Source organism: Pagrus major, chromosome 20 (assembly GCF_040436345.1).
Source record: "Pagrus major chromosome 20, Pma_NU_1.0".
NCBI classification, from domain to species: domain Eukaryota; kingdom Metazoa; phylum Chordata; class Actinopteri; order Spariformes; family Sparidae; genus Pagrus; species Pagrus major.
This window is the reverse complement of record NC_133234.1, coordinates 26,918,320-26,933,332: the sequence shown is the minus strand read 5'-3', so window position 1 is coordinate 26,933,332 and position 15,013 is coordinate 26,918,320. Positions and strand designations below refer to the sequence as shown.

Genomic DNA, 15,013 nt, shown 5'->3' with positions numbered 1-15,013 from the left:
TATGATTAGTTTTTAACATCAGTGCAGATCTTTTTCACTACTCTTAAGTAACTTATTGAAACCTTGCAGTGAACTAACACATGAAATATGAGGCGGCTGTGGTTCAGGGGTAGAGCCAGTGTCTTGTTATTGGATTGTTGCTGGTTCGATTCCCCTGGTCTTCATGTCAAAGTGTCCTTGGGCAAGATACTGAACCCCAAACTACTCCTGATGTGCTGGTCGGCACCTTGCATGGCAGCCACCACCATCAGTGCATGTGAATGAATTACTGTAAGTCGCTTTGGACAGAAGCATCTGCTAAATGTAAATACATTAGTACTTATTTCTTGCCTGGCAGCACTTCTGCTCATACCTTCTTCATATTAACAAGAAATTGATAGATTGTAACAGTGCAACTCTGAAGATAACTTATTTAAACGTTGCACTAGGCTTGCCGTAGTAGACCTCTGAGTCTCAACACTCGACCGAATGAGAACATTTTAACTCAGAACATGTCACAGTAAATTTACACTAAGAAACTGGAAGGTCATTGCCATAGATTATGTTCCTGGTAGGCTTACCTGAGCAGGTGATCTTTATGATGGAAGAAGAGGAGCCTGATGACAAACACTCCCTCAGAGCAGATCCAGACTCCACACAGTCAGGACTGATCTCCCATGCAGCTCTGTTGGAGGACTCATTTCTCAGTCCTGTTGAAGCAGCAGATCCACAGTCCAGCTCTGTACACATGACATGTGCTGACGTCAGAGTCCAGTTAGAGCCAAATACTGGTCTCCATTCTCCTCGTTTCACCTCCAGAGCTCCTGCACAGCGACCGGATCCTCCCACCAACCTGACACGCTCTGAACAGAAACAACAGAGTCATCAGTAAAAGGATAAATGAACCAAATCAAAGCTGCAGCTCCTCTTCTACCTGAGCAGGTGAGTCCAGCAGCTTTACCAGGTGAGCAGCTTTTTAATGATTCACTACATAGCTGAAAAGTGTTGCTTCTACCTCGCAGGTATCTTGAACCCATCTTGGCAAAGTTTTCACTCAATATAATCTGACAGCATGTGTAGCGTTAGGATTAGCTAGCTAACAGCCATGTCATAGTCCACAAATCAATATGCAAATAATGGTCCATGTGTACTGTTGTCACCCCGCAGCCAATCAGAAGACTCACAAGAATATCTCACTGTTAGAGTCTGAAACATGGTTGTTGATCTAACAGCTGATGAAACTGATATGTAGAGATTGATCCTAACACCAGTGGACCAGCGAGGTGCTGACATGTGGTGTCATGATGATGGACTCTGTCTACCTGAGCTCTTAGTGCTGTCACAGAGGTTGATGATGAGGTTGTTGACGATGTGTCGGAGCAACTCAGAGTGCTTGACAATGTACATTTCTTTAGGATCAGAGGCAATGGACCTCAGCTCACTCACGCTGGCATCGTTAAAACCTGAAAGAAAAATGTAGAGTTTAAAAGGACCCAAAACAAAGAAACCTTTTGGGTGGCAAACTATCCCAAATGGGATCATCCCTATGTTCCCCGGGTCCTATGTTCCCCGCTTTGTATGTGACTGGGGAACATGGGACCCTTTTTCTAAAAAAAGGGTCCTATGTTCCCCGCTGTGTATGTGACCGGGGAACATAAGACCCTTTTTTAGAGGGTTAGGGTTAGGGTTAGGGGGTTAGGACCTTTTTTGGGAAAAACGGGGAACATAGGAGCCGGGGAACATAGGTACGCTCCCATCCAAATGATGGTTTCCTGATGTCAAACCTCAACCTTTGACTAATGGTTGTTCATTTTTAATGTCATTTTTTAGAAATCATATCTACTTTACATTACTGTCGACTATCTGCTTAAGCCAACCAATAATTTCAATCACCTGGACAAAAGCTGATACATTTTGTCCAGGCGAAGGAAGCCGTGAACTGCTGCTAGTGAGTCAGGAGAATTGTAGATTCAGTGTTTAGGCATTCTGTGAGGAAAGTTAGTGGAACTATTTCATCTTGTCTAGATATTTTTGTGTCAATGTTGTGAAACCATTGAAGCTAAGTAGCTGTGAGTTTCTGCCAAGCCAGGTGTGTTGAATAGGCTTGATTGCAGGGCAGAGCTAAGTCCGCATGAGGTAAATCTAGCACATATAGGCTAGTCACTACAGAGTCAGGACAGTCGAATGAAGACTGTTGAACAAAGACTTAGGGAGTCTCTCTGCGGGTGTCTGTCCAGGAAGTACAAGTAACTCACTGTCCACTACAGGTCGCAGCCATGGGTCCCTGCCAATCCCAGTCAGGACATCTAACTGGAATAGATTTCACCGGAGACCCTTTGCTCGAGGCCGTAACCCAGCCAATCTCTGTTACCCAACATTCTCCACCGATACTGGACTTGAAGTACTAGGAGGGCTATGGAACTGCCAGTCTGCAGTCAAGATGGCAGACACCATCTCAGCCTACGCCTCCCTGCAAACTCTCCACTTCCTGGCCCTTACGGAGACCTGGATCACTCCAGAAAACACTGCCACTCCAGCTGCCCTCTCAACTGCCTACTCATTCTCACACTCCCCGACACAAACAGGTTGAGGAGGAGGAACTGGACTCATCACACCCACGTGGTCCTACCAGGTCCTTACCCTCGACCACCTACACAGATCTGCATTTGAATTCCACGCTGTCTCTGTCACACTTCCTTTCAAGCTCAACATTGTGATCTATCTTCTATGATGAGATGGACGCCCTCCTAAGCTGCTCCCTTGACGATGGCACACCACTCGTCATCTTGGGTGACTTCAACATCCCCCCCAGAGAAGCTGTGCTCATCTGAATTCATCAGCTTCTTCTCCTCTTTTGACCTCACACTCTCCCCCTGTCCACCCAACCAACAGGCCGGAAACCAACTTGACTTTGTCTTCACGAGGTCCTGTAGTACCTCGGCACTCTCTGTTACCCCGCTCACTGTGTCCAACCACCACTTTGTCGGTTTTTCTCAACCCTTGAAGTCCACCACCTCCCTCGCCCCTGCACCTCGCAGTGTCACCACCCACCGCAACCTGAAATCCCTCTCTCCCTCCACTCCCTCCTCAACTGTTCTCTCCTCGCTACCATCCTCAGAACAGTTCTCTCTGCTGTCCACCGAGGAAGACTCCTTCGCTCTGTTGTCCTCCCTCTCCTACTCTTTAAACTCTCTCTGTCCCCTCACCTCCCGACCAGCACGATCATCTCCCCCTTCCCCTTACTTTACCAAGAAAGTAAAAGACATCAGCTCCTCATTTACTCCTATGCCCTCCCAGAAAGCACCTCCCCCAACCCTCACCGATGACAGCCTTACCTGCTTCAGCCCTCTCTCCTCCGAAGATGTTCACACGCTAGTGACGTCTAACCATGCCACCACCTGTTCCCTCGACCTGATTCCCTCCTCTCTTCTCCAAAACATCCCACATGACATCTTTCCTTACCTCACCACCCTGATCAACTCCTCCCTCACTTCTGGCCATATTCCAGCTCCTTTCAAGACAGCTACAGTAAAGCCACTCCTAAAGAAACCCACTCTTGACTCGGCTGACATCTGAAACTACAGACCTGAATCTCTTCTCTTGTTCCTCTCTAAAACCCTGGAACGTGCTGTCTACAACCAACTGTCCTCCTACCTTTTGCAAAACGACCTCCTTGACCCTAATCAGTCAGGCTTCAGGACTGCTCACTCCACTGAGACAGTCCTCCTCACAGTAACTGAGTCGCTCTGGGCCGCCAGAGCCTCGTCCCACTCTTCAGTCCTCATCCTCCTCGACTTATCCTCTGCATTTGACACAGTCAACCACCAAATCTTCTTCTCCACTCTGGCTGAACTTGGCATTGCTGACTCTACTCTAACCTGGTTCACATCATACCTGACAAATCGCACCTTTCAGGTCATATGAAATGGCTCTTTGTCCAAACCCTGCTCCCTGGACACTGGTGTCCCTCAAGGCTCAGTACTCGGACCGCTTCTATTTTCACTATACACTAGATCACTAGGCTCTGCAATCACATCACATGGATTCTCTTACCACTGTTATGCTGATGACACCCAGCTGTTCCTCTCCTTTCCCTCCACCCTCCTCCAACACCCACGTTGCCACGCGTATCTCGGAATGTCTGGCCGACATCTCTGCTTGGACAACTGCGCATCATCTCAAACTCAACCTTAGTAAAACTGAACTCCTCTTCATCCCGGGGAAAGACTGCCCTCACATGGACCTGTCAGTCACTGTTGAGGATGTCACGGTATCGCCTTCATCGACTGCTAGGATCCTGGGCGTGATCCTCGATGACGGACTATCCTGCACACCCAACATCACTGCGGTGGCCCGATCCTGCAGATTTGCCCACTACAACATCTGCAGGATCCGGTCTTTCCTCACAAAGGAAGCAACGCAACTCCTGGTCCAATCGCTGGTCATCTCCCGCCTCGACTACTGCAACTCGCTCTTGGCTGGACTCCCAGCCTCTGCGACTAAACCCTTGCAACGTATCCAGAACGCTGCAGCACGCCTCGTTTTCAATCTACCCAAATTCTCCCATGTGACCCCCCCTCCTCCATGACCTCCACTGGCTTCCTGTTGCGACCTGCATCAGATTCAAGACCATGGTGCTGGCCTTCAAGGCCGTCAACCGAACTGCACCCGTCTACCTCCAAATACTGGTCAGACCACACGGCCCAGCGCGAGCACTTCGCTCTACTACATCAGGCGGCCGGCTGGTACCGCCATCGCTGAGAGCAAACAAAGGTTGTTCAGCGAAGTCGCGACTCTTCTCTGTTCTGGTGTCTCAGTGGTTGAACAAACTCCCGACCAACGTCAGGACAGCAGAGTCACTCACCATCTTCCGCAGAAGACTCAAGACTCACTTGTTAAGACTACACCTCGACCCCGCATAGCATGACTCACACTGTTCAAACTGAAAGTCACTCACCAACAGTGTAGACTTTGATGCCAGCGATCTTCAGCTCTTGTGATGGAGAATCCACCAGGTCACTGGATTCTCCATCAGTGATTAAGACAGCAATTTTTTCAGAGTCTGCTCGCATTCCCACATTTGGTTGAAAGATGTTTTGGAGGATGTATTTCAGAGCACGTCCTGTGTGACAGGAAAAAAGACGGCTGAAAAGAAGAGTTGAAACGTTGGGGTAATTATTTCTAGTACTCTGTCGAGGAAGGGGAATCTATTCATACCTGCTCTCTATATACTGTACAATATATACAATATATACCATGAACAGGATTATAAACACTGAATCCTTGAGGTGAATTCTTTTTGTACAAATCACTGAATAATAACTTTCTAATAGTTTCTTCCAATGATGGCCTCGATGCAACCAGAGCCTCTGTTCACAAAGTCCCTCAGGGTGTGACCACATCAATATAAATCACCTGTATTGGTATTTCCTCCTAGCTGTCGTATCCTGGATACGTCTTCCAGCAGGGCTTGTTTGTTCTGGTGGGTGTTCAGGTACCAGTGTGTCATTGGATCTTCACTGTACTGAACCAGAGCTGCAGAAAACACAGAGCAAAGTGTGAAACATCAAGGACACACTGACCCAAAATGACAGTGATGATGTTGTAGCATCTCACAATAATGAAGCTACTACAGGTTTTCCAGGTTCACTGCCGTACACACAGGCTACTGTCAGCTGTAGACAACAGCACACAACTAAACCTCTTTGGTTGCTGTAACGACACACATTAACAGTTAGCCTCGATTCCCTCGCACGTAGACTGACACATGTTCATCATCAAGCCGGATGAGATAACGACCAAACTCTCTGACTCTTGGTCAGTCACTGGCACGGTATCTTTCCTACATCCTGTCTCTTAGGTAACGATGTGACTGACGGGCTTCAGGCCTCCAGGAATCTCACATTACACCCTGGCTTTTCTCTGACACCTTCAAATAGCCGTGACTCCATGAAGCATTTTGAAGAACATCGCATTAGAAATTTAATGGAAATGATAAAATTAGAAAAAACTTCCACCAATTCGCAAAATGTTTGAACGCTCGCTTGAGGTGGTTTTTGTCTTTTGCAAATCAGAGTTGATGCACAAAATGTTTGATGGAAGCAGATTTGCAGAATGAACTCGTACGACGTAGCGAACATTCAACTCACATGATGATCAGCTGTTCCATGTTTCACATCCACACGTGACGTAACCTACACCGTGTCATCCTCTGATGAAATTACGCTTCATGTAGCCGAGTTCATTCACTCAAAACAGTTCATGGAAACGCAACAGATTCACATTTTGTATTTGTATTTATTTTTTGCAATTCGCTTGACATTTGATGGAAACATGGCTGCTGAACTGAGGAAACTCAGAACTGCATTAAAGAGTCCTTTAACTGAACATAACAGTTTCAGCACAGTAACCTATGGCATAACCATTAACAACAGCATGTCTCTCAGTCCGTTCCTATATTCTTTACAAGAAGACAAAGTCATGTTAATTAAACCAATTTAGAGTCAGTGAACACAGTAATTAATTAAAGATTTGTTCGAGTCTCTCTAACAATAATATAATATTGTTTTAATTACAGTACCAGGGATGCACGATGTGGATGTTTTTCAGCCGATACGATAACAGATAATTACCTGACTCATATAACCGATAATAGAAACCAACATTTTTATGTTCTAAGAACAAATTGCTAACCTGTAGTTTATGCACCTGAGTGTGAGGAAGGCTCAGATGAAGTGAGCAAAGATGGTTGACTTGATATTCCAGCTGTGATCAGACTTTTTCCTGTAAAACCCTCCAGTGACGACATGTGTGGCTCTTGTCTACATTGCGTGGCTCTACACAGCTGCAGCAGTTTGACGTTATGAGCGTGACATCAGTGTGTTTGTTGTTCTTCTTCTCTGTGTTTATTGGCCGCTCACAAAACAACTGTAAAGGTGCATACCGCCACCTGCTGTTAAAGACGCTGCACTTGTTAAGTCAGCAAAAGCAATTTGGTTCTCGAGTTGGAGAGGCAAACCAGGCAAATGTTTGGGGCCACCCAAAGAGTTTTGTGAAAATGGCCCCTGATGAACTCATATCAGCACATTTTACAGTAACAACTATAAACCCCACATGAGTACTAGTGTAAGAACGAACGTTACCAATCTGGACTCTGTCTGGGCCGATGTCAAAGGCGCTGACCATGTTAGTGATGAAGGACAGGACGTGTTGAAAGGACTCAGGGTAGATGCTCCCGGAGCCGTCCACCACCAGCACAATGTCAGCCTTGGTTGAGGTTTCACACTGAGCACCTGCAGGAAAACAGAGGATTGTGGGATACGTGTGAGGATCATTGGGTCAGAGTGGACCTGCCTGTTGTTTCATCACATGTGGTGGAATAAATGTGTAACTCAGAGGTCTCAAACTCAGATGATCTGGGGCCACTGCTGGTACTGTCATCTCGTAGGAGGCAGCTTCAGTGTTCAAGTGTTACAAGAAGGTGAATATTTCTCAAAATGTAGTTTTTATTTCCATTATTAAGATAATGATACATTTTCATATGTTTAGTTTTTAACATCAGTGCAGATCTTTTTCACTACTCTTAAGTAACTGATTGAAACCTTGCAGTGAACCAACACATGAAATATGAGGCGGCTGTGGCTCAGGGGCAGAGCCAGTGTCTTGTTATTGGATGGTTGCTGGTTTGATTCCCCTGGTCTTCATGTCAAAGTGTCCTTGGGCAAGATACTGAACCCCAAACTACTCCTGATGTGCTGGTCGGCACCTTGCATGGCAGCCACCACCATCAGTGTATGAATGAATTACTGTAAGTCGCTTTGGACAGAAGCTTCTGCTAAATGTCAATATATTATTACTTTATTTCTCGTACCTTCTTCATATAAACAAGAAATATGTGCACACATGAGATTGTAACAGTGCAACTCTAAAGATAACTTATTTAAACGTTGCACCAGGCTCGCCGTAGTAGTCGTGTTCCCGGTGTTACACGGTAGTCGGGCTGACACGATTACATTACTCGCTCACCGTCGTTTTGTCGACGCTGGACGTTACTGTTACAAACTGCCGGGGCGTCTCCTCGGTGCAGCGGCGGGCCAGCAGCAGAGTCACATTTCACTTTCAGAGTGGACAGGTTTGAGAGCTGACTGACAAGGTGGTGTTGGAGGAGCGTTACGAAACAGGAAGTCACACACAGTCCGGCTGTATGTGTCCGATAAGAGGAAGCTGATAACTGAACTCTGTCCTTTCATTTATTCTGCCTCACCTGCAGTCATTACTGTGATACATAACTGTAGGAGATATCATAATATTATGTTTTCATTTTTTAATATCTCTTGTCGATGTTGCTACTTAATGATCCGTCGTTTTCTCTGTGGTGTTTAAGGTTTGGTTGTGTCGAGAGGCAGGCTGTGGTTTGTGGTTTGTGTTAAAATAACTGCTCAGCTTCAGCAAAGATAAACCAACATCGACTTTTAGCGGCTTTAGGAAACAGGATGTGATCAGTATCTCTGGGGTCAAAGTCAGACACGCTGTTGATCCATCCTCTGCATTTATCTTCATGTTCTCTGTCGAGTTGTTTTTACCTTCAGCCCGGAGTCCTGAGGAGGAAATCACACAAAAAAATATTAAACTGAATTTTGATGGAGCTGAGCTGTGAGCTGAACAAACAGTCAGTGAAAACACAGCCAGTCATCCTGAGGCAACACCAAGTATTCATCCTTTATGACCTCATGATTTATGATTACTTATTTGAGATTGAGTGTTTTTCATTTGAAAAAGATGTGTCCTCTCTGTGATGCAAGAACAATATTTGTTTCCTGTTAAGATGTCAGGTTACAGTGATTCCAGTAAGTTTTAGTGACATTTTAGCAAAGAGTTTTAAAAATATGTTGATGATGATCAGTAAATGGTTAGATTATGTTGGACAGAATTATCATGACATGAAACGTTCTATTTTTACAGTGAGGTTCTGAATCCAGCACTGTGACTATGATTCAGTATTTTTACAGTGAGGTTCTGAATGCAGGACTGTGACTATAATCCAGTATTTTTACAGTGAGGTTCTGAATGCAGCACTGTGACTATAATTCAGTATTTTTACAGTGAGGTTCTGAATGCAGCACTGTGACTATAATTCAGTATTTTACAGTTTTGCACCTTTCACACATGCATCATTAAAGCAGAATCCTACCTGAGCTCCACAGCAACAGCAGCACCGTCAGCAGATGATCCATATCCAGGTCGACCGTCAGCCTCTTCTCGTCCGTCTGACTTGTCGTCTGTGCTTCTCGTGATAAAATGTTGTTTTTTCTTCTTCCTTATCTTCTCATCAGCCAACTGATGATGACATAGAAGAGCTGAGATACAGTGCTGATGCTGCTGCAGATGTAAAAAAAAAAAAAAGCCAGTTCGTGGAAATTATTTGACCAGATTTTGAGATATCGTTCTTGCAGACTCAGTTTTCTTCATGATCGTCTTCATTTTTCTTCCACCTCACAGTCCACATGTTCTCCTGCATTATCATTAAAAGACGCCACATTTAATCCACACTCTTAATTCAGAGTCAGACAGATAAATAAATTGTTTTAAAATATTTGAAATTAGCAAATAAAGAAATAAGATGTCTCCAGCTGACATGCTTGTTTGTGAGCGTCACAGTTTGTTGTGTCTCATTCTGCTTAACGCTGTTAGAGGCTGTAAAGACTGAAGTATTATAAGACCTCTGTTATTTATCAGCTCTGATGCTTTTATAAATATTGAAGCTTCTTGCAGGGCCGGATTAAATGAATACATGACACTGGGCAGAAAGACAGTTAAAATGATTTCACTACCACATGATTATTATGATGCTCATAGATTAAGTTAGGTTTATATTTTAGTTTATCTATTTATATTTCTGTATTCATACATAATTGGTTAGTCGTTTTTTTTAATTAGAAAAGTAAAGCTGTATATTATACGTCTAATTTATATGCATTTTGTATTTCATTTCAAAGTGACTGAATCAGTCTGTGCGTCTCTGTTCAGTGACGAAGAATAAACTGTTTCCTGCTTCGTCTCAGGTGAGTCACAGGTGTTTCATTCCATGAAATTGGAAAGACTGAAGGTGTATAGAGGGGCTTGGGTATCAAATGGTTCAGTTAGGACGAACCAACAGTAGAAACCTGCAGGCGCCAGGCTGTTGAAGGCAGGAAACAGTCAAATAAGCCCGGCCCTGATGCAGGGGGCCTAGTTCAATGTCACTTTTGACAGCTAGAAAGAACAAAGACATTGAAACAGAGTTTGTGTCTGACAGTTGGAGGAGGTCTGCAGTGAGTCATGGACAGAATCAGAGCCACCTGGGTGCGTCATTCCCCACCTCTCTTAAACCTTCACCGGAGGGCGTCGTCACACCCTGATTGGCTCTGAGGGGAAAGCCACAAGCTGCTCTCACTCAGTCATTAGGAGCCAGTCTGTCTCCACACCTGCAACCGGTGATGTGAATCCACTGCTGTCAGTCCAGAGGGATTCTGACCGCACAGTGGGGCGGCTACACTTTCATAGCTTATGAGCTGAACATGTAAGAGGCTCGAGTGCTTCAATCTGATCTGATGTGAGATGATGTCAGTGTAGAAGAAGCACAATGAAATCTCTTGTCTAGTTAAGTGGACAGGAGGGGGCGCTCCTACACCTCTCATGATCTGTGCAGCGAGCTCCGCGGGATTTTCTATGAATGATGATGTCATTTTACAGAGAATCGATTGATTGTACCTGTTTATCTGTTTTCTAGCAGGTGAGGGGTGCAGCACGAGTTACCATGGCGATGCACCCCAGTAAGAAGTGAACCACTGTTGTAAATCTGAAAACCTGGAGTTAATCCTGAAGTACAGGTGTGTGTTTCCCTGGTGGGGATCTGGACATGCTGCTGGAGTTAACAGCTCTGAGTGGTTTATGAATATGAAATATGAAGATCTGGAGATCCGGCAGGTAGTTTTGTTCCTTTTAAAAGGTTATTTAAGCAGTTCTTGATATACTTTTGTAGCTGGAGTGTCCTGTGAGAAGCTTTAAGTCGTCACTGAGGAGGTCCAAGGGTTCCTTTAGGTGGTTCTGGTGTCTATTAGGATGTTGTAAAGGTGGTTTGGTGGTTCTTGAACATGTGACATGTGAATCTGAAAAGTAAACAGTAACTCCAGCTGTCAGATAAGTGTAATGATGTAAGTGAGTGTGTTTCGTCCTCTGTGGATCCCGACCCGCTGTGTGTGTATGAGTGTTAGCTGTGTTAGCTGTTAGCTCGTCTGCTGGCCATCTGCTGCACACACCAGGAAACATCTGGCTGACGCTCCACTTCTTAAACAGGTCAGTTTGCACCTAATAACTCAGTGAGGTGCAGGTGATGATGAGGTGAGGGGCTGCAGGGGGTCAGACACTTAAAGTGTCTCGGTTTGTCTACTGTTCCTGCTCCTTTCATTCGTCTCCTGTGAGCCACCTGCTGCCCCTCGGACACTCTGGTCCTCCATGTCTGTAAAAGTCAGAGTAGTGTAGAAGAATAATTTATACTGTAGGAACCTGATGTAACACAGTGTAGGCAGCGCAGATTCAAGATGGAAGCATGAACAGATCTCAGGTCAGATTCCAGAAGGTCCCTACAACATCTCGTTTGAGTTTCCAGTGAGAGTGTTTTCTGTGACCGGCTGACCTCTGAACTGGAAGCCCTTCCTGTCTGCTCCCCGCTGACACCGAGCAGCTGAAGTGAGGTAATCCTGCGGCTGACATGATGAATCCGACATGACAACAGTGAACACTTCCTCGTCTGTCAAAACCTGGAGCTGCTTTATCCTCCATCTCGTCTTTTCTCTGATACTTTCTCCTCCTTCCTGTCTCCATCTGTGTCTTTATTCTCTCACTCCGTCTTTTTAAAATGTGTTCACAAGATGCAAAATCTCATTTGAGCTCAGCATCAGCTCCTAGTTTAAACTTAGTTTCAGCTGCTGAGAGCTAAGCACAGTTTTGTCTGATTCTAGGCAATAAAAACAACTCATTTTCTTTAATTAGTTTATTTTTGTTCATGTATTTTGAGGTTTATTCATCAGGTTCTTTTACATAATCGTCATTGAGACTTTTCATGGAGCACCTGTGACCTGCTCTCTTTTGTAATTCATCTGTTTTTCACATCCTGTCACTCGTTCTCTCGCTAACAACATCCTCGGCTTCCTCTGATCCTAATAATACCACATGATAATCATGCTGACAGCAACACATCCTGTATTCTTCTGTCACATCCACTCTTTTCTCTCGCTCTTCTGCTGCCTCTCACTTGTTGTGCTTCAGTTTTCTTTTACTTAAGTTTTGTTTTCACATAAAAGAGGACGTTTGAAAATGTAACATTTTATTTTGCCTTTAAAATGTGGCTTCCTCTTCCGAACAATAAATTCAACCTTCAAAAGTTCAGTCTGCTGACAGTATATATTTTTCTTCTTATCGCAGATCTCATGTTCGGACTCTAACCAGCAGTGAATGTTCTGTGTTTGCATCGAAGCCTGACAGACGTACATGATCTGCAGAAACGTACATTGCCAGAATTCTGTCTGGTGACTGGGTGGTTTTGGTAACAATATTATTGTTAAAAACAAAACGAGTCCACGTTACTGTCTTTTCAAATAAAAACTATTAAAGGAAAGTGCCTCCGAGTCTTTTTGGTTTTGTATCCAAAGAGCACCTGGAACAAACTTGAGTCTCTGAGTCCTGGACGTGCTCCTGTCCTTTTGATTTGATCTGGCTTAAAAAAAAAACAACCACTTCTTTCTCCGTTTTTTCCTCAATTTAAAAGTTTTGTTTTCTGGCCTGTAAAGAGCCCTGAAGCCTCCCGTGGCTGCAGGTGTGACTCCACACTTTCAGAAAGAAGTTTATTCTTAGTTTCTGGGCCGTGTGAAGCTGCAAAAATGCAAAGTCAACTTTTCCACTTTGGTTGGAGCCAAAGAAAATGAACAGCATGTAGGATTACAAAGTTTGTCTGAACACACCTGTATTCACAGGAAGGAACAGAAACGCAGTGCTGTGCGCTGCAATAGCTGCTAACCTCACCACTTTACATGCTCAGTCTGTAACCATCTGTTGTAAAGAGGAAGCAGGGGAGGATGTCTCCAGAGAGATGGATCCAAAGAAAATAACTCACATCATCCCTAACCCAGAAATGGATCCGGGAAGGAAGTGATTTAGCACCGTCCCTGGACAGGCGTCTAATGGGCCAGGAAGGAAAATCAATCTCCGTGCCTTCATTAAACATCTCATTCGTCTCTCTTGTGTGTCAGAGAGAAACGCGCTGGGGAAATAATATCATGTGGACACAGAGAGCCACTGAGAGCAGGAAGTGGAAAATTAAATCAATTTCACTCAAGCGGCTCCTGAAACTGTGAATGTAAATCAGACGTGAAGAGCTGCTCTTCCCCTCGTGCAAATATTTAAAACCATCACCTCCAGGCGACACATTACCAGATATAAAATGACTTTATATCTGTGCACATTAGGAGATTGTTGGCTTCTCCAGCTGACTGCGTCTCTCACCAGGTCACAGGGTTTTAAGTCTCAGTCTCTCTCTCTCCCTCCCTCCCTGCTGTGGTCGCCCCTCGGTCTGGATCAAAGGACCCACCGGGGCCCCTGCTGGCCCTCGCTGACCCCTCAAAGGATCATCTGCAAAAGCAAAAGTCTGCTCAGGGTTTGAAAATAAGGCCAGATGTTCCCAGCTGGAGGAGCAGAGGCTTAAAACACATTAAAGAACATAAATCTGATCCGTTTGTGTTTGTCTCTACGTTCCCTCTCTGCAGGAGGTTCACTGATAACACCTGTGTCTCTGTGGACACGCTGAGTTTGTCATGAAGTAGCAACTCCTCCAGTCACTATTTCTATTTTAACAAAAGATCAAATGACTCCTTGTGAAGGGCCTTCCTCGTTAAATAAAGGACACATCATTTTTTTAAAAAGAGGTCCTGGTTGTAGTGATCAAGCCTCAGTGTTAAACAGCTTAATGGGGGTCGTCAGCCAGCGGCTCCCAAAATGACCGATATCACCATCAATACGACAACATGCAGAGAAGCAGGTGTACTGGACCTTCGTTGTGTGGTTATGTTTAGGGAAACTTCATGGTTTGTGTTAAAATAACTTCTTTATTCATGTAACTTCAGTTATGAATGTACCTACCTGGTATATCCAGCAGGTTTACGGCCCCTGGCTCAGCATGAGCACCAAACTGAGGATGCTTGCCCTCATACTTTAAATGGACGATGAGCTGAATAATGTCCCCGCTGTCACGGCTCCAGCTGTCAGCCACAGAGCAACGAGGATGTGAGTGCATGACACGATCCAAAGGAAACAGAAATGCAGTGGCAGAAAGGTGCTGCTGCCGTCACCAACACCTTTCTGAAAAACTCAGAGATTTTCAACTCGAAGCATCCGCACAACAAAAAGACGCCTTTTCATTGCAGCAAACACTCGCTCCTCATTGTGGACAACAGAAAAACAAGCCTGCACTTGTGGCCATGGGCCGTAATTTGTGATAAAACAACTAATTATTCCTCAGGTAGTGGTTCACATGTGACTTTCAGTTATTTGACTCTGAAGACGTTAAAAGTGCCCCGAGCAGTTTTCTTCAAGTTGTATGAACATACAGTGTGTTGGACGGATCAGAGATTCCCCCAACGTCCTGTTGTGAACAGAGATGTAGGTCGTCAGGAGCTGTTGGGTGAATCTGTGATGTTGTCCCTCAGCTGACTGCAGTCAGTCAGGTGGGAGTTGTGGTGTTGCTCAGGTGGTTGTGTGTCTCCAGGGAGTCATGACCATCAGTTAGCTTTCTATGTTTTTTGTTTGACTGAAAATCTGTTTGAGATTCTTCTTGTGGCCAGTTTCCATACATTTAGTTTCCCCCCGTGCAGTGACTCCCTCTTCACCTTTGGTTTTTGGGTCCAATCCTTTTGTTTGTCTGTCATTTTGGTAGAATCGGTGGGTGGCTGCGTGTTTTATTCCCACCGCCACCTTTCAGACACCAAGGAACCAGTTTGCTTTG

General features: G+C 44.9%; 1 protein-coding gene and 1 pseudogene across 1 annotated transcript; one reads left to right on the top strand and one right to left on the bottom strand.

The window, feature by feature from the left end:
• Nucleotides 1–2,110: 2,110 nt before the first annotated feature.
• LOC141015242 (uncharacterized) lies at nt 2,111–4,901 on the top strand (annotated as a pseudogene).
• A 27-nt stretch (nt 4,902–4,928) lies between these two features.
• LOC141015241 (collagen alpha-1(XII) chain-like) lies at nt 4,929–9,218 on the bottom strand. The gene is made up of 5 exons (XM_073489195.1): nt 9,170–9,218; nt 8,562–8,576; nt 7,122–7,271; nt 5,395–5,514; nt 4,929–5,101 (listed from the first exon to the last, which is right to left on the bottom strand). Exons 1-5 carry the CDS (start codon nt 9,210–9,212, stop codon nt 4,929–4,931), a joined length of 501 nt encoding a protein of 166 aa, XP_073345296.1. The 5' UTR covers nt 9,213–9,218.
• Nucleotides 9,219–15,013: the final 5,795 nt, after the last annotated feature.

What these genes read in the sequence shown, in the direction of transcription:
- LOC141015241 (XM_073489195.1), bottom strand. Translation starts at nt 9,212, where the DNA reads ATGGATCATCTGCTGACGGTGCTGCTGTTGCTGTGGAGCTCAG. An exon ending in CCCAGACAGAGTCCAGATTG is followed by an intron (nt 5,515 to 7,121) that starts GTAACGTTCGTT and finishes TGTTTTCTGCAG; the next exon opens with CTCTGGTTCAGTACAGTGAA. An exon ending in AGGAGGAAATACCAATACAG is followed by an intron (nt 5,102 to 5,394) that starts GTGATTTATATT and finishes CCTGTCACACAG; the next exon opens with GACGTGCTCTGAAATACATC.